At 40.6% G+C, this 22,621-nt stretch overlaps 2 protein-coding genes across 3 annotated transcripts in view; one reads left to right on the top strand and one right to left on the bottom strand.

Annotated features, from left to right (window-relative positions):
• The first annotated feature begins 4,564 nt into the window (after positions 1-4,564).
• Positions 4,565-22,621, top strand: part of Spata9 (spermatogenesis associated 9) — a 21,126-nt gene continuing 3,069 nt past the window's right edge. Inside the window, exons 1-4 of the mRNA XM_051172506.1 lie at positions 4,565-4,625; positions 4,768-4,856; positions 9,059-9,286; positions 19,648-19,743. Of these exons, the coding sequence (XP_051028463.1) occupies positions 4,565-4,625; positions 4,768-4,856; positions 9,059-9,286; positions 19,648-19,743 (474 nt within the window). The remainder of the gene's footprint in view (positions 4,626-4,767; positions 4,857-9,058; positions 9,287-19,647; positions 19,744-22,621) is intronic.
• Rfesd (Rieske Fe-S domain containing) overlaps positions 16,590-22,621 on the bottom strand; it is an 18,649-nt gene continuing 12,617 nt past the window's right edge. The window contains exon 4 of one of the 2 annotated variants that reach the window (XM_051172507.1): positions 16,590-16,939. In XM_051172507.1, the coding sequence (XP_051028464.1) occupies positions 16,825-16,939 (115 nt within the window). In that variant the 3' untranslated portion in view covers positions 16,590-16,824. The remainder of the gene's footprint in view (positions 16,940-22,621) is intronic. The other variant, XM_051172508.1, reaches the window with a different exon arrangement.

The following is a 22,621-nucleotide window of genomic DNA, read 5'->3' as shown; positions in this document are numbered from 1 at the left end:
TACTTTTCTTTTAAAAAGAAATGTTCAACTGAATTGAATGCCTCCTTTCTGAGGACTAGATTTCATGGTACCAGAAGGCACCATGTAAACTTCTAAAGGAGGCAGGTGACCAACAGTCTTACCTATGACAGCTGTGAACAGCATCAATGACCAGCATGGCACAATAACCCTAAGGATACAATAGTGGCACACATACCTCGGGGATGACCAACAGCTATGTAATTGGGTTAAAGATTTGAGAACAAGAAGCAAACCATGCCGGCTACTGGAAGCGTAGCCAACTACTCAGGGCTAGTGAAGTCATGGCTGTTGGAAGAGCATCTATAACCACCACTTTACCAAACCAGCACAGCCCCTAGCAACAATCTATAAGCATTTGTATGAATGTCCGCAAATAACTGGAGTTTTCATCCTTCATCGCGGAAACTTTCCCTACAGATGGAGACCACTACAGAAAAGCCACAAAAATGCAGAGTTGTGGAGATGTATCCCAATGGATGCAGTTACAAAATAATAAATCCTACAACTAAGGTCCACGGAACTTTATGGAAGAGTGGAAAGAGAGATTATAAGAGCCAGCGGATCAGGGATTTTAATGGTATCCATAAAGAGTCTCACCAGCATGACTACTCGATTTTGAGCTCAACAAGGAGGACACCAATGTCATGAGAAAGTGGGCAGAACAATTCCACCAGGCCTTAATCTTACACAAAGAACTATAGTTAACTGAGGAGCAGGAGAGCTACAAGTAACACTATACAGACTGAGTGTGCGTGTGTGTGCGTGTGCGCGTGTGTGTACATATTCATGTAATAACAAATGGTGGGAAGGGGGACTATGAATTTGAAGGATAGTGGGGCAGAGTATATGGAAGGGTTAGCAGGGAGGAAAGGGAAGGAAGAAATTGAATTGTAGTATAGCCTTAAAACATAATAAGTAAAAACAAAGAAACTGTCCAATATTAAATTGTTGAAAATTTATAATGATGAAAACAACTTTAAAAATTATTTTATTAAAAAATTATGTTATATGTGGGATGTTTGCCTGCATGCATTTAAGTGTACCCTGTGTATACCTGGTGGCCTTAGAATCCAGAAGAGGGTATCGGATCTCCCCGAATTGGAATTATAAATGGTTGTGAGACACCATGTGGTTGCTAGGATTAAAAGCTATTTCCCTTGGAAAGCATCCAGTGCTTTGAACTGCTATGCCCATAAGTCTACTTTTAAATTAGAGAAATGTTTTATGTCAAGTGTTGTTCACCTTTCCAGGTACTGGGTAATACAAAAATGAAACATTCATCTCAAAATATGAGCAAGCAATTAACGAAAGGAATCTTTTTTTCTTTTTCTTTCTTTTTTTTTTTTTTAGGTTTTCAGGAAACAGGATATGACTTGTTTCTATTTGTGACTGAATGTAAATTTCTTTGGCACAAGGATTTCTCTCTTTCGACTAAACACTCTATCTTATTGTGAGACCCAGGATGACAGATGCAGTCACTCAGTAAAACCCGGATGATTCGAATGAAGCCCTCCTCCTGTGTGCACTGATACTTGTTAAAGCACAGCAAGGCAGGTTTTAGTCAGTATCCATGAGACTTCTTGTTTCTTTTTAAAATGTATTTATTAATTATTCAGTGTTTTGCCTGCATGCCAGAAGAGGGCACCAGATCTCATTGTAGATGGTTGTCAGCCACCATGTGGTTGCTGGGAATTGAACTCAGGACCTTTGGAAGAGCAGTCAGTGCTCTTAACCGCTGAGCCATCTCTCCAGCTCCAGTCTTAGTAATTTTTATTCAGTAACAGATCTAATAGTGGGCTATAAAAACTAAATAATTGGTCACCTTATTATTGTGCATTTATTCTTAGATTACCAACTATACCTACCTTTGTATAACTCAGATATTGATGAAAAATCAGTCATGTAGTTTTTCTGAAAAAGCCTTAAAATAAGAGAAGTAGAGATTTTTACAGTCCATAGTCTCTAATTTAATTCCAACTAAAAATAAGATCTCAAAATGTAATTACTTGAACATTGCAAAACATAGCTAAGATATCCCTTGGGTCAAATAGAAAATCAAAGAAATCACTGAAAAGAATCATTCTTTCAAAAATCTATAGGCTAAGGCGAAAGATACACTTAGAGTACTCTCATTGTTGAAGAAGGAAAACTAAGAATAAGATAACTTTTTATTTAAGAAAAGAGAGAAAGATATACATTCAAGATAAAAGCAACATAGATAAGACTGAAACAGTTACATGAAGCCCAGTGGCAACATATCTAAAACCCTTGGAGTAGAGTATTTCCTAGTGAAATATGTTATGAAAATTACACAGAAAATGTAAACACGTATTGCTACATATGAATGCAATAGCTGGAAACTGCCTTCTATTGAAAATACAAAGAAAACAAAGGAAAAGTTAAAGTAGTTCTAAATGGTTCAGGAGTTAGTGTTCTAGACATTACCGAAAAATCCAAGATGTCTTAATTTGTACTTACAAAGATATGCTACTGTTTTGTTAAATACTGAAAGATCCATGAATCAATCTCACCTATGGACATATGTATAAAATGTTTATGTCAAAACTTACCCAATGACATGGAGCAAGGAGTCAAAGGACCAGGAATGATCAGAGTATCAGCTTGGGTTGGTTTTGTGTGTGTGTGTGTGTGTGTGTGTGTGTGTGTGTGTGTACACACATGCAAGTGGAGGGGGAAGTGATCCTCACATCCACAGATGGTGAATGAAGGCAGATAAAGCCCGACAATGATTTCCAGTAAAAGCAAGTTCCGGGGGGTCGTACAAGGAAACCAAATATGGCAGAGTTCCTTAGGTTCCCATTTATTGGTTTAGGTGTGGTAAACATATGAGGGATATATTGGAGCTTGTTGGGTTAATTCTTTAGGATGCCCAGGAAGTGAGATGAGAGTCTGTGAAACAAACTGTGAACTTAGGAAACACGAATGAAGGGAGCTGGATAGGAGCAGAGGACCAGGTATAGCAGAGACAAAGAGGCTGCCTGAAGATCCTCTGAGGTAAACTCTCAGCCAAGTGTCCTGATGCGGCAGTGAAAGCATCTCATTATTTCTCAGACTCGCCATTTACATCGTTAATCATTAATGAGTAACATTCTCTTTCTGGTAATGTATTGCACTTTTCAAACATTAACACATACTTAAGAATTAAGGCTATAAAGGAAGAAAAAGGATGCTATTTGCCAGAAGTGGGTATGGTGTAGTGGGGAGTATTTACAATCAGGTTAAGTACTGAGGAAAATGTGATAGCAGGGATCTCTTCCTCCCCAGTTCTGTGAACAATCTTCCCTTGTCCGCAGCCTCCAACTTGTTGAAGACAACCATCAAGATACAATAAGTGTAAAATGAGACTTTAATCTACCAGCGTTTAACTCATCCACACTAACTCAATCAAACTGATCAGATATTTAGTTCTTTCCTTGTATGGGAAGCGAGAAGCAATGATTTCCTAGGTGTGTTAAAAAAAAATTGAGGTAACCCCAGACCCAGAAAGACACACACGGTATGTACTCATTTATAAGCAGATTTTAGCCATCTAGTACAGGACAAAATTACTACGACGCACAGACCCAAGAGGATAAGTGACAAAAAGGACCCAAGGGAGGACGCTTAACTCTCACTCTGAAGGGGAAAGAGGAGAGAGGGAACAAGGCAGAAAAGGGAACACAGAGAGAAAGAAGGGTGAAGATGAGACCTGGTGAGAGCAATGGGGCTGGGGTAGGGGTTCAAAATACCTGCAGAGACAAGAGAAGGCCTTGCCAGGCCATTGGAGAAGGGGAGGAACTCAGTCCTAATGTAACTTGAGGAGCTGGGGCAGGTGGGTAGGGGGCTACCTTTTTCCAAGCCATAGGGGAGGGGGGATGTAGTAAGGAGGGTGGTTCTGAGAGAAGGGGGCTACTCACGGGATGTAAAGTTGAATAAATAAATAAATAAACAAACAAACACTGTAAAAAATAAATAAAGACAAGCCAAAACCAACATGTTTCCTGATTATGATTGCTCTTCATTTGGATGAAGCTGTATTTGCTTAGAAGTCTTTCCAGATTAATTGTTCTCTCTCTCTCTCTCTCTCTCTCTCTCTCTCTCTCTCTCTCTCTCTCGTGTGTGTGTGTGTGTGTGTGTGTGTGTGTGTGTGTGTGTGTTTCAAACTATATGTGAAGCAATTTTTTTTAAACACATCCCAACCCCTTTCAAAGGGAGCTTTGTTCTCAGGTGATCCATTAATTCAAGTACCACTGTAGCATTTAGGACAAAACTCATTTTGTATTTTGGAAGTTCCTAGCATGATTCATTTCCCAGGCTCCTCTGCCCCTCCCATCTTGCCTCCAAACACATTCTTCTTCTTCCCACCAACACAGCTATTTCAGAAGGTTCTGTGTAACAAGTTCTCAGAAGGCCCCATTGTGTCCTAACAAAGAGTCCCAGCAGCCGGCGGCAGGTTCCGTCCTCGCCTGCTTTCCTGGGTGGAGGACATCCTTATCCCAGGCCTGCACCTCACTAATGCTTGGAGCCTGAGTTGCGGCTCATCATGGAAGTCAGACCTATTGGGTGGATATGTGGGCAGGTGCTGAAGAACTTCTCCGGAAGAAGTATGACTGGTCCTCCTGTAACTGGGGATATGGGAACAAGTCCCACAGGCGTCCCTGTGTTCCCAGTTACCTGGGAGGTGGGCCAGTGCTCCATGTGCTGTGAATGTCACAGGATATCTTTCCTAACTTCTCCTTTTCTTAGTTGAGGGGCTCCACAAGGCAATCATGGACCTTCTAGATGAGTTTAAAGATGACCTCCCTACCATCCTAAGATTATCACAGTCTAATCAGGTAATGTGACTTATAAACTTCAAAAAGAAGACAAAATATGTTATTTTTGTATCGTACAAATTTTTACTGCAGAGATTAGTAATGTTTAAGAAAATACTACTTTTTCCTCAGAAAAAAATTTATTTTAAATTTTATTTACTGGGAGAAGTCCTTGGGTAGCAGAGAGATAGATTAGGAGGTGACTGACATAGATCAATTAAGATTAAAAACAATCATTGCATTATTATATTAAAAATCTGTAAGTCTTTCATATCAGAAGCTGACAATGTAGTTTACTCAATTTAAAATTGGAAAAGTAGCTAGAAATACATTGAAGTACTGGAAACTTTTCTTGGCCAAATGCCGGAGTTCTAAGAGATGAGATGGACAAGTGTCCATGGCGGACCTAGAATGAACAGGCTTAAAGTGGGTGGTAATGGACACTATTACTGAAGTCTCAAGGGGGGTCACAGAAGCCAGAGACATGCTAGAAATGTTACTATTCCAAAATGTGTTTTCTCTCTTGCCAAACTTAGAAACACTGATATTTTGTTCAACCAAAATGTAATTTGTAATTTCTTTTTAACTCCTCTTATCCTTGTCACCAGATGTAAGGCCATGGTTTATATTCAACTAGATAGATGCCTTTTTCCTGAAGAACGCTCTCTCCTGTTTCCCACACCTTGAGTTGCTTTCCTTATGAGAATCTTAGGCCCCTTAGGGAAGAACACAATGAGAGCTTTCTGCGCATTTTGAAATCCATTGTTCTTTTTTCATCACTCACTTTGATAACTTAGTTACACAAACCCGTTCCTAAGTGTGAGATGTACAAAGCACAGGACTGTGTAGAAGGTGAAGAGACCTCATCCGAGCCTGTAGGAAGTCCTTAAGAAAGTAATGACTCCTACTTACCCCAGTACTCACCGCCCCCAACCTTCCAGCTCTGGTTTTGTCTGGATTTGATGAGTACAATTTCAACTTTCACCAAACCCTCTTGATTAAGTTCCACAGATGTTGAAAAGGGAACGGGAGAGAAGATGCTGGGGACAGATGGCTTGTACCCATTTTCCTTTCATATGGAGTTCAACAGCAATTGAGCCAATGTAAGGCGTGATTCTCACATGGGTTTTAACTGGATCCCTAGGCTAAACAAGCCAGCGGGGGAAAGCATGAAGTTCGCTCATCTGGGGTCAATGCTTAACCTCACACACATGATTTGCTTAAAACAAACAAACAAACAAAATAGCATAGGAAACAGAAAAAAACTGACAGCTGAGGATGAAGAACCTTTAAATTTTTTTCCTATTAGAATTAATTAAGAAACTTGTTGAAATTAATACTGCCTTGAAAGCATCCTAACCATGTCACTTGCCCTCTGAGGAGTGTAGGCAGCTGCTTCTCACTGACAGCTTTTTGTTCAGAGTACAGGAGAGCACCACGCCTGCGTCCCTCGCTTTGCTTTCCTCCATCATTTTCCTGAGAGGCAGGGAGGATGTATTCTTGGGAAAGAGCCAGTTCCGTGGTTTGTGGGAGGGAAGGCAAATGTGGTCCGGTTGGAAGTAACAAGTCCTTGAAAGGCATATGGGAAAGTGTTTGTTTTGTTTTTTAAAAAAGCATTTTTAAAGGAATGCAGGTCGTCTCAGGATCACATTTGTAACAACCGGCTCAAATATTAAAGAGAAACAAAGACCGTAGTCATGAGGCTAGGATTTCATGATGACAGCTAAACAGGCCATTACTGCAGTCCAGGCTTGCATGAAATAATATTAAATCATAATTTTTTTTCAACAAACGTCATGTTTTGATGAACCTAAATTATGTGATCCCTATGCAAGGTTTAAGATGACCCAATTATCAATGATAATTAATCTTATTTTTCTATAAAGACAAAAGGCAAGAAAGAAAATGTGGAAAGGGAGCTAGATTCGTCTGGGGGAATAAATCAGTTTGTTTAAAAGAAGCGACAGATGGTGACAATCGGTGACTGCAAGCCGTGGGCTTGGGAGGAACTTAAGCCATGTTAGTACGTGCCTGCCTTGTCAGTACTCGGGGCAGGGGGAGGAGGGGCTGGAGCTTGGAGCCAGTTCGGCTACATAACGACTAGGAGGCCAGGTTGGCTTAGATAACAAGACCGTGTCTCAGAAACAAACAGAAGGAAGTAAAGTGTCCTGTACAGACACTTAGAAAGCAAGAGGAAGGAGATTGTGGAAGGCTGTCGTCTCACAGCTGCTACCACGGTAAGGACACCCAAACACCGGTCACTTCAAAAGAAGACAAAGTGTATAAGGTGAAACCTCACATGTCCAATGCCTGTTTGCCCTGGCAACGTGGCTGGCTGCTCTTAATAATTCCAGTGAGGGAGAACATAGGTAAACTGCAATCACAAGTAAAACCAAACTGGTGCCAAGCCCACATAGAGGAAGCTTTGAGAAGAGCAAGTATAGCTTATAGTCACAGGAGAAATGGACCAGCAGACACTGGAGCTTCAATGCTGCAGGCAGCATGGCTTCTTCCCGGCTGTCCTTCAACCACAGCCAGGGGAGAAAAATGACACCAAATTAATTATACCTTTGTGCTGTTTTACTCACTCTGCTTTTAGATTGCTTGCCTCTACCTGGCCTGGGAGGCTGGCAGTTTCAGCAGCCCACTGTCTACAGGGCACTATCTACTGTTGCCGTTACCTGGGAGACCAAGACCACCTGTGGGCTACAGGACTTTTCAAAAAAGTTAACAGCAAACCACATCAGGACAGTAAGAACACGGCAAAAATACATCCTCATAGATGGGCCAGAACAGGTTTTGTTTGTCTCCAGTGAAAAAAATGCTAAACAATAAGAAAAATACGCAAGTCAGATAATGTATATTTATTTTTAAAGTAAATACACAAAATGTTAGCTCTTAGACAAGCACATGATGTTCACTGCAAACAAAACCAATTCAACAGACCTTGTGCATGTATATACTTAGGCTTGACAAAATATTACAGACTCAAAGTTGCTTATCTGTAGCCAACGCTTAACCAATATTTCCTCAGTTATGGCCAGATGACCCCCAAATTGCTTAGGTTGATGACGAAACTGCCTGTCTATTGCCTGGAATATTGCAGTCTAACCACACTCTATGCAGTTTCTCTGTGGTAAACTACTGGGTTGAATGCAGAAGAAACCACATGTTATATGTCTTGATAAGGCTACAGGTTGTTAGAAATTACTAGAATTTCTGAAGTTTTGAGATTTAGGATGTTCTTAAGCTTACCAGTAGATCTGTATATATGGCATTTGATTTCGTTTTCTTTAAATCTTTTCTGCCTATTCTACATGCTCTAATTAATGACTCAAACCATTTAAAGTTGCGACAGCTTTAAATAAGTACTATTGCTTGATTATTTCAGATACCGAGAAATGCTTGGATAAGAATTACTATTTACAGTGGGGCCCCGCAGCACAGGAGTGTAGTCCCAGATGAACAGGAGGCCGAGGCAGTATGATTGCAAGTCCAAGGCCTGACTGGGCTACAAAATGAGTTTACACCCAGCCTGCACAATTTATATGGCCTTGTCTCAAAATAAAAAGTAAAAAGAGAGCTAAAACACAGCTCAGTGGTTAAGCACTCCCCTAGCATGTACAAGTTACTGGGATGAATTCCAAGTATTGGGAAGAAAGGAGGGAAGAAAAGAGAGAGGGGAGAGAGAGATGAGAAAGAGAGAAAGAATCTTGTTTTTTTTTTTTTTTTTTTTTTTTTTTTTTTTTTAAAGCAGCCTGTGAAATCAATGTAAAAATACTACAAACCACCAGACACAGTAGCTCATGCCTTTAATCTGAGCACTCGAGGCAGATGGTGATAGCTAGCACTCTATGAGTTTGAGGCTAACCTGGTCTACATAGAAAATTCAAGGCCAATCAGGGTGACAAAGGAGGTTATAGTGAGACCTTGTTTCAAAAAAACCAACCAAACAAAACCATAAACCCAGAAAGAAAATGTGAAAAAAAAAAAATCTATCTTTTGGTTAATTCAATTCTTGATATTTATCCTAAGGAAAAATTAAAGTGTTCATACAAACTAATTAGGGGCGTCCTTGAATTGTATGAGGTGTGTTTATTGGACTGAGTAAATGTATGACATCGTGTACAATGTAGTTGTATCTGCAGTTTCTGCTACAGGTAGATTCTAATAACGTATCAGAGAACCATATGTCAGATTCTTTTTAAAGCTTATTTTTTCAGAAAAAAGGTCCAGCGCAGAAAACATCCAAGGTCAGAATGGCTCTAGCTTTAGCAAAGATCAATCGTGGAACATTGATTCAGGGGCTAAACAGCATCTCCAGCTCCTCCAAATCGGTAGCCAAACTTCTGCAGCCACAGCTGGCGTGGAGACTCTTAGAACTGAGGCACATATCCCATCGGCTCCTGAGAGAAGTGAATGCACCACGGCAACCCCTGTACAGCGTGCAGGTAAGTGCACACTGCATGTGCAGAGCTGTGGAGCTCTTCTAAAGATTCGTAACTGACCAAAGTGTTGAAAGTAAGTGAGCATTCAGCTCAGCCCTGAATGGGTCATCTGTAACACTTCTTTCGAGGCTCAGGGGACATCACGGGGGTGGGGCAGATGACTGGAAAAAATTCTGTGAAATGCCAACTTCTGGACATGCCATGCCAGTTGCACCCATGAGCTCACAGCAGCAGTGGCTACTTGAACAACACTGAGCCCATTTATAGTCTATCACCAACTGGGAAGGACTCATAGGGCTGTAGACAGTTAATGGCGGCTAGAGGAGGGGTGAGCCACTTTTCTTGAGCGGCACCGGTAAATTGCCCTAGCCCTATGCTCATACAAGTATACCAGTTAAAGGTAGTGGGACACCCCTTCCCCCCCAAAAGCAGGAAAGTTGTTGGGGGAAAAGAAGGTGTCATTGAGAGAGGGAAAGGATAAGACAGACAATATCATGATCAATTATGAAATTCATCAATTGTGAAAAACTGTGATCAAAGTACATTATATTGCATAGAATTGTGAAAGAATAAATAACATGCTACAACTTCTTTATCTTATAAATAAAACTGCAGTGAATTTGGGGTCCTTCATGTGAAATAGATAACTGGCTAAGAGAAATGAATATAGTACCGTCTCTAGCGTAAATCTGAAAAGGGAAATACTGTGTACTTGTTCTACCTTATTATTTAGTTGTGCTGTATGAAACTGTCCATTTCAAATAGTTTAAAGTAAATATAAGCATGTAAATTGACTACTTGTGTCTAACTTAAAGGGGATTCTACAGTGAGTTTTCAAAGTTGTGGTTTGCTCCTTCCACCCAGAACATTGTTGTTAAGGTGAATTTTATAAAACTGTGCTTGTTTCTCAGTTTCTCTTTTAATGCAGGTATCACAAAAAATAATTGAGACTCTATTATATTATTTGACAAACTTTACAGTACAATTCTGAGCAGTATTATCTCTATTCTTAATCTTCTAAACTAATTTGCTTCCTCCCAGCATATATCCCAGAGATACTTGCACTTTGTGGCCTTTCCGGATGAGTTCTCTCTTAGTTGCTCCTGGACATCTGCCTGTGGCTGAATCCCCGACTTTGTCTTCCAACTCCTCCTCCTCTGGCTTGCAGGAATTTCAGCCCTATTCTCTCCCTCACTCAGCTGTTGGCTGTCTGATGCCTTATTTGCATACCAAGAGACAATTAGGGAGTAGTTCTTACACAACATTGAGACAGGAGATTCTCATAACCCTAACCCTGAGCCAGATATTGATGGTATGGAAATCAGCATTTGAATTACACAATAACCTTCCTTATGCCTACACATTGTTGTGTTTCCAAAATAACCTTTGATAGGGTAGTTGGGTATATTCAGCTTTAAACTTACTTGGATATACCCACTAATATTTATTTATTTCTAATTATGTTCTCTACATAGCTTTATGGCACTTGTTCTTTTTTTATTAAAAGATGCAACTGTTAAAACTTTTTCATTCCTGAATATTATTTTTAAACCTTGTGACCCACTACTTTAGATGCTTCAATCTGAATGATACACAGAGCATCTGAACCTGTTCTGTTTTGAGATGCTGAGTCTCACACAAGATCTCAGCCCCAGGTGTATCAGTCTGAACATTTGTTGAAGGGAGAAATTGGGTTAAACCAAAAAAAGAGCAGTGTCAGTTCATACAAACAACCCAGAGTTGAGCTTCCAGACACAGCAGCACAGACAGCAAAGCAATGTCTTTTCCTTTGCGTGTCTTCATTCTTCTCTCTGTGCCCACTCCACTCGTACACCGTCCAGCATGACTGTTTGGGGGTCTTCAGCAGAAACGCAAGCCCCTGAGCCAGTGTTCCTGAGGTTCGCTGGTAGAGGAAGGCATCCATCTCAGCCCTTGCCTTTAAAGCAGAGAAACGGTGTTGGCTCTCTTTCTTAACAATTAAACTTTATCATACAACCCAACTATCTTACACAAGAACGAAAAAAGGTTAAAGAGAAAAAAGAGTGAACCTTCCGGCAGCCGTTCCACAGGACGGATCCCTATGTGTCTCTGGCCTGCACACTGGTCCTTTTCCTGATCAACGGGCGTTCAAGCTCGGTCTGAACCTGCTGCCCCTCTCATCCTCTCTGCCTGTCCATCTCTCACATACAAGGGCCGGTCTCCTCCTCCCATCGAGGGTCAATTAGAAACACAATAATCCAGGTGGAGTGTCCCCGCCCCCGCCCCCTAGTCTGCTTCCTGAATTCCAGGCCCAGGATGGCTCCACTCAGTCTATCTCAAGGTTAATCTGAGGGAGTATCCATGGTGTGTCCAAGGACAAAGACCGCCAAGACTGCTTTCACCTGTGACAAAGCTTACAATCCTTCCCACAAAACGGTCTACATCACTTGACCTAGGAGAGATTCCCTGCTGTATTTCCAGCACATGGCCTGAAGGTGAAGTGGGAAGGACAGGTCCTCAAACAGAACGAGTGTTGCATGGACCACTTTATCATGTAGGAGTCTGTCTTTAACTCAAGGCTTTTACACTTGAAAAAAATCAGATACTTTAATTACTCAACACCTGAGAACAGAATTTATAAAAGGTTTTCTCATGATACTATATCTAAGAATATATTCTTTAAAAGTTTGCATTTGCCAACCAATGGATTCATTAAGAGCTCCAACATTTGTTCCTTATCTTTACAACATTGAAAAATAGCTGAATTATCTTAAGTTCCTCTGAAATGTCCTTTGAAAGCTAATGTTTTACCTTGTCATTACTTCTTTGAATTTTGTCAAAACCATAGGCTTAAAAAAAACCCAGCATTATTTTTATTTTATCGAAAAATGTTTTGCCTATATGTAATCTGTGTAGCACTTGTGTGCCTGTGTCCATAAAGGCCAGAAGAGGGCATCAGATCCTCTGGAACTGAAGTTACAGACAATTGTAAGCCTCCGTGCGGGTGCTGGGAATCAAACCCAGTGAGTGCCCTTAACAGCTGAGCTTTCCCGTCCCCAAACAATAGTTTTTATAGAGTTGTTTGGAAATATCTTTTGAGAATATTTCTGAAGGATTTCCAACAATTAGGCTGTCATTATGGTTGATTTCTTTTTTCTTCCTTTTCTACAAATTCAAAACTTCCAAGGATCTGAGATTTTACTTTGCTTTTAAGCCAAAAAGTTTTCCTGTTGTGTATACACACACACACACACACACACACACACACACACACACACACTGTTTATGTCAGAGACATAGATTGTAGTCACAGGAAAACTATTAGCTAGAACAGTGTTTTGTGCTGGTTCCCTACTTTTCATTCCACCTATAGGATGATGCAGTAAGGCTTCTTTGTTAATTGTGTATATTTAATGCACAAGGAGAGAAGATTCTTGAATGGAAGAAACAGAGCCCTTTTCGGGGACACTGGGGCACCTGCCCAGCTTCTCTTCTAAGGGGGCAGGGAATCCATCATCCCGGAGGATTCATCTGTAGGTCTCGCCACAGGAATGCACTTGCTGTAGCCTCTAAAGCTATTTGATATTCAAACATGTCCCTTGCTCAAAAGGCACAGTTTGTACAGGAATGAGTAATCCAAGGAGAAAAATCTCTTTATACTCATAAAAATTTAGTGCCAGAAAAGCTCTATCTCTGTATCCCGGATAAACCTGTGTGTTTCTTTTTATCCACTAAAGAGAACTAAAAAAATACAGTGTATGTGTATGTATGTGGTTATGTGTCTGTATATGTGCGTGTGTCTGTGTGAGTGTGTCTATGTGTCTAAGTGCAGTCATATATGTATATATGTTTATGTACGTGTGCATGAGGCTATGGTTATGTGTGCATGTGAGTGTGTATGCATATGTGTGTGTGGTTATGTGTGCCTGTGCAAGTGTGAGTACGCATGTGTGTGTGGTTACACGTGTGTGTGTGTGTGTGTGTGTGTGTGTGTGTGTGTGTGTGTGTGTGTATGTAGAGGGTCATGTGTATACAGAGAGGCCAAAGGTTGAGATCAGGAATCTTCCCCAATTGCTCTCCACTATATTGTTTGAGGCAGGGTCTGCACGAAGCAGCTAGCCACAGCTCCAGCTTCTAACACTGGCTGGAACTGTGTGCCACATAGCCTGATTTTTTTTTAAAACTCAGGGCTTCACGTTTGTACGGCAAACATGTTACCAGACGAATTGTCTCTTTCTTGCCCCCACATTAATGAATTTGGACAGACCTGTGAATTCCTTCCCAAGGGATTCTGTTTCTTTTCTCTTTCAACTCTTGGTGTACTTTCTCTCTGTAAATATTCCCAATTATCTTGACCATGATTGTGTGTATGTGGCCTTTCAGATGACTATTCTTTGAAGTGATTAGCGACTCAGTTTTCAGACTATGATGCTTTGTGTTGCATAGTCATAGATAATTTCCATAGGCTTTATAATTGTATTTTAACTGGAATTTCCCCAGCAGAGTATCATCTTCATAAAATCGTCTGATTTTGCTTGTGCTCCAGGGGTATATGGAGAACCTGGGATCAGCGACAGGCTTTCCCAGCTCAGCCTTTTCTGCACTACCCTGAGAATCTCAGATCCTTCTCAAAGGCATGATACCAATGAGAAAATTCCCAGCCTGGCGTGGGTGGGGAGCAGCTGCCTTCCTTCCAGTAGTGCCTGTTGCTGTTGTTTGAGTCTCATTCTCACTGAAACTGCAGCTCTGCCAATCCTCTCCTCCACTTATGTCCATCCAAGCCTCACATGCAGCCGTGCATGAAGATCATCTGGTGGTCCAGTAGGGGCCCAGACAGCCTGAGGTAGCAGCTTACACACTTGCTTCTGTTAGTTCCTTCTTTGTTCTAAAGCACAGGGATTTATTTCCCTTTTTTGTAAACTTGGCCTTACACGAAGTTCGGAGTGTTTAATTTTAAATGGAATTTTTCAGTGATTTTGTGTGAATGTTTCCCGATTAGTTCAGCCTGACATGTTTCTGGAGACATCTTTCTTTCAGCCCTACTTACCATCTTTTTTTTTTTTTATTATTTAAACAATTTAATATAAGATGTCTACATTTCTTTTAGGAAATAAGTATAGTATAACTTAACCTTTCAATCAATCCAGAAAATATTTATTCAAGTCGGATACATAAAATCAGAGGTATTTTATCCTTGCCTCAGTGAGCTAATGAGTTAACATGCAGATACTGTCAGTTGAGCTAGTAAGTGTATGACCAAGGGGTGCAGAATAAACTGTAGAAGGATCCAGAAGACACATGCAATTTCAGAGTGGCTACTAAAAACTACCTAGAAAATGCAGTATTCTAAGTGAGACTAGAAAATAGAAGAACAATAGAGAAAATAGAAGAACAGATCGGGTGACAGGAAAATCATTAGCGAAAATGTCCACAGTGGCATGACCGATGTAAGAGAGTGGCTTTTTAGGGAAAATAAGCAGCAGTGTGTGTGTGGGATGTCGGGGTGTGATAGAAGAGCATCTAGGGGCCAGAGGTTACAGGATATTTGAGCATCAGGGGTGAGGAAAACACTTTACCAGAGTGGCATACAGTGATTAACAGAGAGAAGAATTGTCACCGAGAGGAAACTACTCACAGCAAGAAAGAAAACAGGCCAAATCTGAGGGCACAGTGCGGGTGTATATGGCAGCATGGATGTGAACATTAGGCCAGAGAGTCAAAGGTACAGCAAAGGGAAGCATGAGGTGTGAAACGTAGGAAGGCTGAGGGTGGCTTTCTGGGCAGACTGTTTGCACGGTGCTAAGGCACATCAAATACCTCTCAATCACAGCACGGAGAAGCTATGTTCATTCTTAATAACCCAGCTGCTTCCCAGTGAAGCTTTATGGTGCAGAATTTCAAGGGGGTGACAGCTGGAATTAATGTTCAAAAAATATGCTGTATGAATGACTGGAGGATGTCGTTTTATGTAAACATGGCTGTGGGTAAGTTGGTGACCTAGTAACCAATCCGAAGCTTTGTTTCATGGTCCAAGGATCATTTTCAAGAGCCCTGTTGGGTCTCTGATCTGAGAGTGATGAATGATAGAAAAAAAAAAAAAAAAGCATCTTTTCTACCTACAACAATTTAATTGGTTCTACCTAAATCTCTTACTTATATGGAATACGTGAGGCATATCACTTTGTAAAACAAGGAAATAGAGGAACATCGTCATTAGGACATTGACAATAACTAGAGTGACGTTTGAGCCATATGGTACAGGGAGGTCTACAGTAATGCTTTCCGTAAGATGAGCAAAGAGAGGATGCTGGTCCAGAGCACCTAAGACAGACCCCTGGGTCTTTTGAATGGATGCTTAGATCTGGAGCATGTGACAGTTTTTTCTTAGCCTCTAAAATGCATACAAAACATGAGCTGCTCGAAGACCAGATCCACATTCTTTACTTAAAGAATTTGCAATGGCCACTCATGAGTCCGAGCACAGAGGTTGGTTGGGGTTTAGCGTCTCGGTGCTGAGTCATGTTCCTTCCCCAGCGCTTCCAGGTTCTGCAGAGCCGAGGAGGCAGTGATGGGAGAATAGCTAATGATGTTAAGCCTCAGAAATGGAAAACTCTGAGCGGAAAGAGTTCCCCGGAGGTTTCCGACATCCCTAGCACCAGTACTTGAGAGCGGTGCGCCCGCCCAGCCTGCCTGCTGCCTGGCTAAGCAGAGCCTGCAGCTGCTTTTGCTGCAGTGACCTAGATAATCAGCTTAAATGCTGACTTCAGCCAAGACACGTCAGCTCCAGACAGAGCTGTTGACTCTGGAAAGCCTGTCAATGTGGGGCCACAGAACTGAGAGCTCTTCCTGGGTGGAGAGGAGGTGACCGTTTCTATTGTTGCGTAGGCATCGCGGGAGGTGCAGGACAAGATACTGGCAAAACCTGAGTGAACCTCAAGTCCCATACTTCCTGGATATTTAATTCAAGCACAGTGAACTCATGCCTTCTTTTCAGTTTGAAGTGAGAAGCTTTTTAAAAACACGGCCCCGTTCCCCCACCCCCAACACACACACACACACACACACACACACACACACACACACACACACACACACACACACACACACACACACACACACCACCTTCCCTGCATCCTTCTGGGTCTTCTGTGGGTTCCTGATGGGCCTGCCTCATCAACCTAGCAAGTGTGATACAGACCTGGGAAAAGAGGACATTTCCCAAGACAGACTTTTTTTTTGTTAATGTAAATTTATTTTTTTATTCACTTTACATCCAGATGGTAGCGCCCGCCCTCTCCTCCCAGACCCACCGTCCTTCCTGCCCTCACCTAGTCCTCAGAAAGGGGGAGCCCTCTTCCCCTACTGACTGACCCCAGCCTATCAAGTCTCATCAAGACTGCCTGCATCCTCATTTACACAATACATTTTGAAACTGATTTTGTCTTTTTATGGGAGAATAAATCTGGAAGAAGTATGTAGTGAAACAAAGTATGCTTTCTCACACAGATGCCTCTTCTGTTTTGTGACATGCGGCTTGCTCCACACCCCACACAGGCCTTCCACTATGCGCACTTTGTTGGGGGAGGGGAGGTGCCTGCTTTTTCCTGCCCTTTTCCTGTGTGCTTGTGTCCTGTAGCTGTGCAGCCAGATTCAAAGGCATGACGCATGCCCATGCTTCTGGAAAGAAAGAAAATGCAACCTTTGATTCATTTCCCAGAGACTCTTTAAGGAAGCCAGGAACCCTAAGCCATTTCTACCTTGACTTACAGAGAGAGTAGTCCAAGTTAGAGGAAATATGTTTCCTATGGGGGTAATTTATTACAGAAAGAGAAAGCACGCATTGAAAGCAGTAAGAAAGTTGTACCTGTCCCCATGTCTGGGGGGTTGGTGTGGTCTGGAGAAAGGAAAGAAGAAAACCATACAGTTCACATTACATTTCCTCGGTGTTAGCTGAGAGGCTTTCTTGGCCTCTTATTTGCTTCTGCCTTCCATAAGCCCCTTACTAAGAGACGAGGACATACTGATTGGCCAGTTTTCTTCTTCGTTCAGAAGTGGCAGCCATCAGGCAAAATGAAACATGCAGGGCATTGGACACACTTGCAGCTTAGAAATTTTACTAGCACAATACCCTGCACTTGGACCATACAGAACAATGGAATCTGAACCTGTGTTCCTCCTACTTCAAGGCTTTCTTAGAGATTAAAGCAATGCTAATAACACTATTAGAAAAGCTAGCATGTAAGGAATGCTTATGAATGTTAAAGATACAAAGTTGTAGTCGAACAAAAGCAATTACAATTTTGATATATTTGTCAAATTTTCTATAAAAACCTAGTTGTATTTCTTATACATATGAGATGGATAGAATTCTTAAATTTTAAATAAAAATATTCAGGCAAGTGTGCAAATCATTGAATCCATAACTCAGTAGTTTTCATAAACTGAGCATTGTGGTAGCCACACCACAAAAATCTCATACTTTGGTCAGCACTGATTTCACCGCTGTGAGAAAGGAGTCCATTTTCTTACCTCCCACCAGTAGAGATTATTTTTGTCCGCTTTTCTTTAGAGTTCAATTATCCCTAGGCACACAGTTTGAACACCATTCTTTCTCATATGCTATGAGTTATTGCCTATCATGTGGCTTGATGCTACTGCGTACAAGTGTTCCACTAAGTTCTTTATGTTTGTGTATTCCTAGCAAAACTTTGACATAAACATTAGCCAGTTCCATTTTCCCCTTTCTCACTCTGACGATCAGACCGATTCCAGCACACAGCCCATACGTCCAATTAGGGGTTAGGCCGGAGGTGTGAGTCCTCCTTGAAGTCTGACTTTACTTTCAACAGCAGTTACGTTGCCGCAGAATGTATGTAACTTCTGTCTCTCCTTCCTGGCTCTATGTGGAATGCCAACAGCAGAAACGCCACCTTTCTAGGGTCATCTTAAGGATAAAATCAAGTGTTTATAAAGCACACATTTGTCTTTGTTGCTGTTTTATTTGAGCTAGGGTGGGGCTGCGCCTTCCAGGCTGATCTGCGGAGCTGTGACAATCAGCCTGTGCTACCGTGTCACCTTATGAAGCGAGCAGCAAGACGCCTGCAACAGAATGAAATGCTTGCGCAACGGAGCATTATCATACACACTTGAGAAGCACGCTCTTAAAGAGGGCAGAGTATACTATTGATAAGACTTCATTTTCCTAGCCTTGCACTGGCAGTAACTGTTCTGGCTTGGCGGGCGGGGGCGGGGGGTAGTATAAATAATCTTTGCAAAATGAGATCTTCCTATGCTTCCCAGGATGACCTCAGACTGCTGTGGTGAAGGAATCCTCCTGCCTCAGCTCCCCAAACAGCTGGCACACATGCTGCTATGTGTGGGTACATTTTTCATTGTTTTTGTTTTGTTTTGTTTTTGGTGTTTGTTTGTTTGTTTGTTTGTTTGCGATGTTAGGGAATAGCTCAGAACTGGAGCTGCTGGGCAAGCACTGTCCCACTGAGCTGAAGCTCCGAACTCGGTGTTTAAAGAATTTTTAAGGGCCATGCGCATACTGTTGTTAGCACGCGCGCACTATCTACTGTGCATTTCTATTACTTTCTTAGCTACAGCCCTATCATTGGACTGAAGGTGCTGCCCAGTGGCTTGGCTCTCCCTTCAGAGGAGCGTGGCTAACTGCCACTTCACTGCTGGAGCAAAGGAAATGCTTCTTCTAAGGCCCTCAAAGCAACAGAGGTATCCCATAGGCACAGGCCCCTTAAACTGAATATGTTCGACTGATACATTTAAGGCAATAACATCTGTTACCAGAAACCAGAAACACTCGAGAGGCAAATTCATTATTAGCATAAACCCTGCAGAGGAGTAGGCTGGGTCCGAAGAGGGAAACTTGCTTGAGGCTTAATGATCATCTAAGGTCACGGCTGGCTGCCACAGTCCCATGATTAACATTTCCAAGCAGGTCATTAAATCTCCAGGAAATGTTTAGTATTTTGCTTGCTGTTTGCTTAATTGAGGTTGTGAATAATTTAGTAAAGAATGATTACATGAGAATTAGAAAAGAACAGAACTGTTCTAATATTCAGGGAGAACCTCCTAGAGAGCACCAGTCACAGCGGTAAACACTGAAATAGTTCAGGGTTCAGAAATGGAAGAGGCCAGATTTCTGTAGATTTGTCACAGGTTTCTATTAGTAAAAGGAAAAACCTTCCTGTTAAAAAGAGAAGCAGGAACTAACATTTTCACAACGTAAAAATGCCCCAATAGTTAAAATAGAGACAATTTTCATTAGGCAAAAAATTTAAACTCTCATAATAATACTGTGAAATATAGCATTGAAACTTTGAATTTTTCATTGTAATAAACTTTTTTTTTGTTTTGTTTTGCAGGTCAGAAAGGGTTCTTTGTTTGAAATCATTTCTTTCCCAGCAAAAACTGCTTTAACAAGCGTAATGTATGCCTCCTATGCAGCATTAATTTATTTGGTAAGTTAACTGCTAGAGTCTAGAAATAAATCTTTTCCTGCATTTATATACCATCTAGTATTAGCTTTAATGTTACCAGCCATGAGCACACCACTGGCTATGCAAAATGATTTCATATTGGTTGTTTGCTTTTCTCACAGGCCAAATTAACCCTAAGCCCAATTTGCTCATATAATTAAAATCATTTTACTTCTCTAAAGTAAATTACTATTTAAAGGAAGTTAGTCAAAACAGTTTAACTTTGGATTTGAGATATCCTGTGGACTTGTTACAGCCATATAGTCTTACGATGTCTTTAGTTCGGTGTTTCATTATTTTGGGTGACTTTGACGAACACGGCTACTGCATCTTGATTACAAATGCATGGTGAAAACACAAAAGACTTTTATTACTCATAAGAGTTTCCCCTCATTAATAAATACCCACATATGCCTTATGAAAAAACGTAATACAGGAAGGGTGTTGTCTTGAGTTATCACAAAATCCATTGGTCTATTTCAAGTCATGATCATGAGCAAACCTTCCGTCTCCTACAGCGGCACCATTCTTGCCTCTCTTTCGTTTAAGTGACTGCCATTTTGATTTGTGGGCGACTTGGCTTTTTAGAATGTTTGTAGATTGAGTCATAAACTTTCTTTCACATGTTTTGCTGCTGCTCGGCATTATCATCGTGAGACTCCTTACTTACCCACAGCCGTGTCTGTTCCTGTCCATTGCTGTCTAGTGTTTAGTGACTTGCATTCCTTTTTCCACTCAACTACTGTTGGGCATGTTAGATTATTCCTAGGCTGAGCTGTCATAAAGTTACCACACCTATCTTTGCACATATTTTGTGTTGAAATTGCAAGGCTATCAGATAAATGCATTTATTGCTAATAGATATTGCAAAGAAAAGAAGCTTCTATAATGGTTTTTGGCAATTAAAACACGTCCTAGCAGATCATAACAGCCCTATATTGTCACCAGTGGTGCTTCATAGTGTCAATAATTTCTATTTTAGACATTTTTGAAAGTGTATTAAAAAACTGGCTTTACTTTACATGTCCTTGATTAATAATGAGATGAATTACCTTTGCATAAATTAACAGGGAATTTGGATATCTCATCTGTGAATTTTTGTTAAGGTCTTTTTCTCTGAGAAATGTCTATCTAATTTATTGATTTTGCTTTGAAAATATATACCAACATATTCTTGTTTGATTTCATGTATTTTCACTGTTAGCAGAATCTTTCTTTTTTGTTAGCAGAATCTTAAAGTATAATTTCCTAATTCTAATGTGTTTCAGCTTATTAATACTTTTCTTTATATTGTGTGTGTTTTTTTCTGTTTAAATAAATCATGACCTACAACCAAGGTCATTGGTACATTCTCATCTGTTATATTCTATAAACTGCATTATTTTGCCTTTCACTTATAGATTTATAATCCATGTGGAATTAGTAAAAGGTCAGAGGTAAACACTTATCCCAATGGTACCCAGTTGATCTCTCCTTACTCATCCTGAAAATCTTTTTTATTGTCTTAGAACATTGTTAACATTCTTTTTGTAAAACTGTTTGTTTCTCAATTTCTCTCTTAACCCAGTTATCACACAAATAATTGAGACTCTATTACTATTTAAATAAGCTTCACAGCACAAGAACTGAGCAGTTACTACTCTGTTCTTAACCCTGCAAGCTCATCTGGTTTCCTCTCAGCATACATCCTAGAGACAGTGAGACACATGCACTTTGTAGCTTTCCTACTCCAACTTCTCCCTCTGGATGGCTTCTTGGACCTCTCCCATGGCTGAATCCCCTGGTGGAATCTTCTAATTCTTCCTCCTCTGGCCCTATTCTCTCCCATGCCAATGGTTGGCTGTAAGCTGCTTTATTGTCATACTAAGGGACAGTTGAGGATCAGTGTTTACACAACATTGAGACAGGAGACTCTCAGAACAAGGATTGCAACCAGGTATTGCAGGGCAGGGTACAGAAACCAGCATTTGAATTACACAATAACCTTATGCCTACATCTCCCCATTTTAGTCCAATAAAAGGTACTTTTTATTATAATAGCAAACTACAAATAATAATAACAATTATGAAAACTATTAAGATTTATATTTGTATATTTTGCATCATTGGATAAAGTATTCTATTATCTATCAATTTCTATCATCCTAAACAGTTTAAATTTAACTGTGAGACTATAAATATCTAGTCTTCAACCCCATCAGAGACTTAAGAAAGAAGAGATATTAGCTAAATATGTAGAAAGTGCAGGCAAAAAGCTTCCAAAAGTATAGAATAACAGAGATATTTGGCTGCCTGGACAGTCCCCCCAAATTTTTCCATAATGGTGGAGCATCATCTTCAGCCTTTTGGCTCAGAATATTTCACAGACTTTTCTGTGAAGCAGGAATTATAAAGGCCTTGCCTACCTTGTCCTTGCAAAACTCAGCATTGGGCTTCCCTACATCCAGTTTGTTCAGTTTTGGACAGTGTTTTGCCTGTAATTGACACAAGGACATTTTCTCGTCCAGTGGCTACCTTGCCACATATGAACCTTTAATGGTCTTTGATATAGAACAAGGGTGCTGCCAAGAACAGACCTGTCTTATTATCAAAAAAGCCTTAAGTCAATAAAATCTTTAAATGCCATATTCTATCGATCTCTGAGGGTTTTTGAAGACCATTAATCTAACTATCTTATCTGAATTGTTGTTTTTTCCCATTTTTTTAAAATCTGTCAATCTAGGAAACATCTTTTTGTAACTAACTAAGCTAGTATATAATGTGACCAAGACTTTGATTGTCTGACCTCTAATATGCATTTATCCTACTTATCTACTTATTTACTTATCCTAAACCGTTCATAATAGTAGCTTTCAAAATA

This window comes from Acomys russatus, chromosome 30, assembly GCF_903995435.1.
Source record: "Acomys russatus chromosome 30, mAcoRus1.1, whole genome shotgun sequence".
Classification (NCBI taxonomy): Eukaryota; Metazoa; Chordata; class Mammalia; order Rodentia; family Muridae; genus Acomys; species Acomys russatus.
Note: the sequence above shows the minus strand (reverse complement) of the source record. Positions and strands in the feature narration are given on the sequence as shown.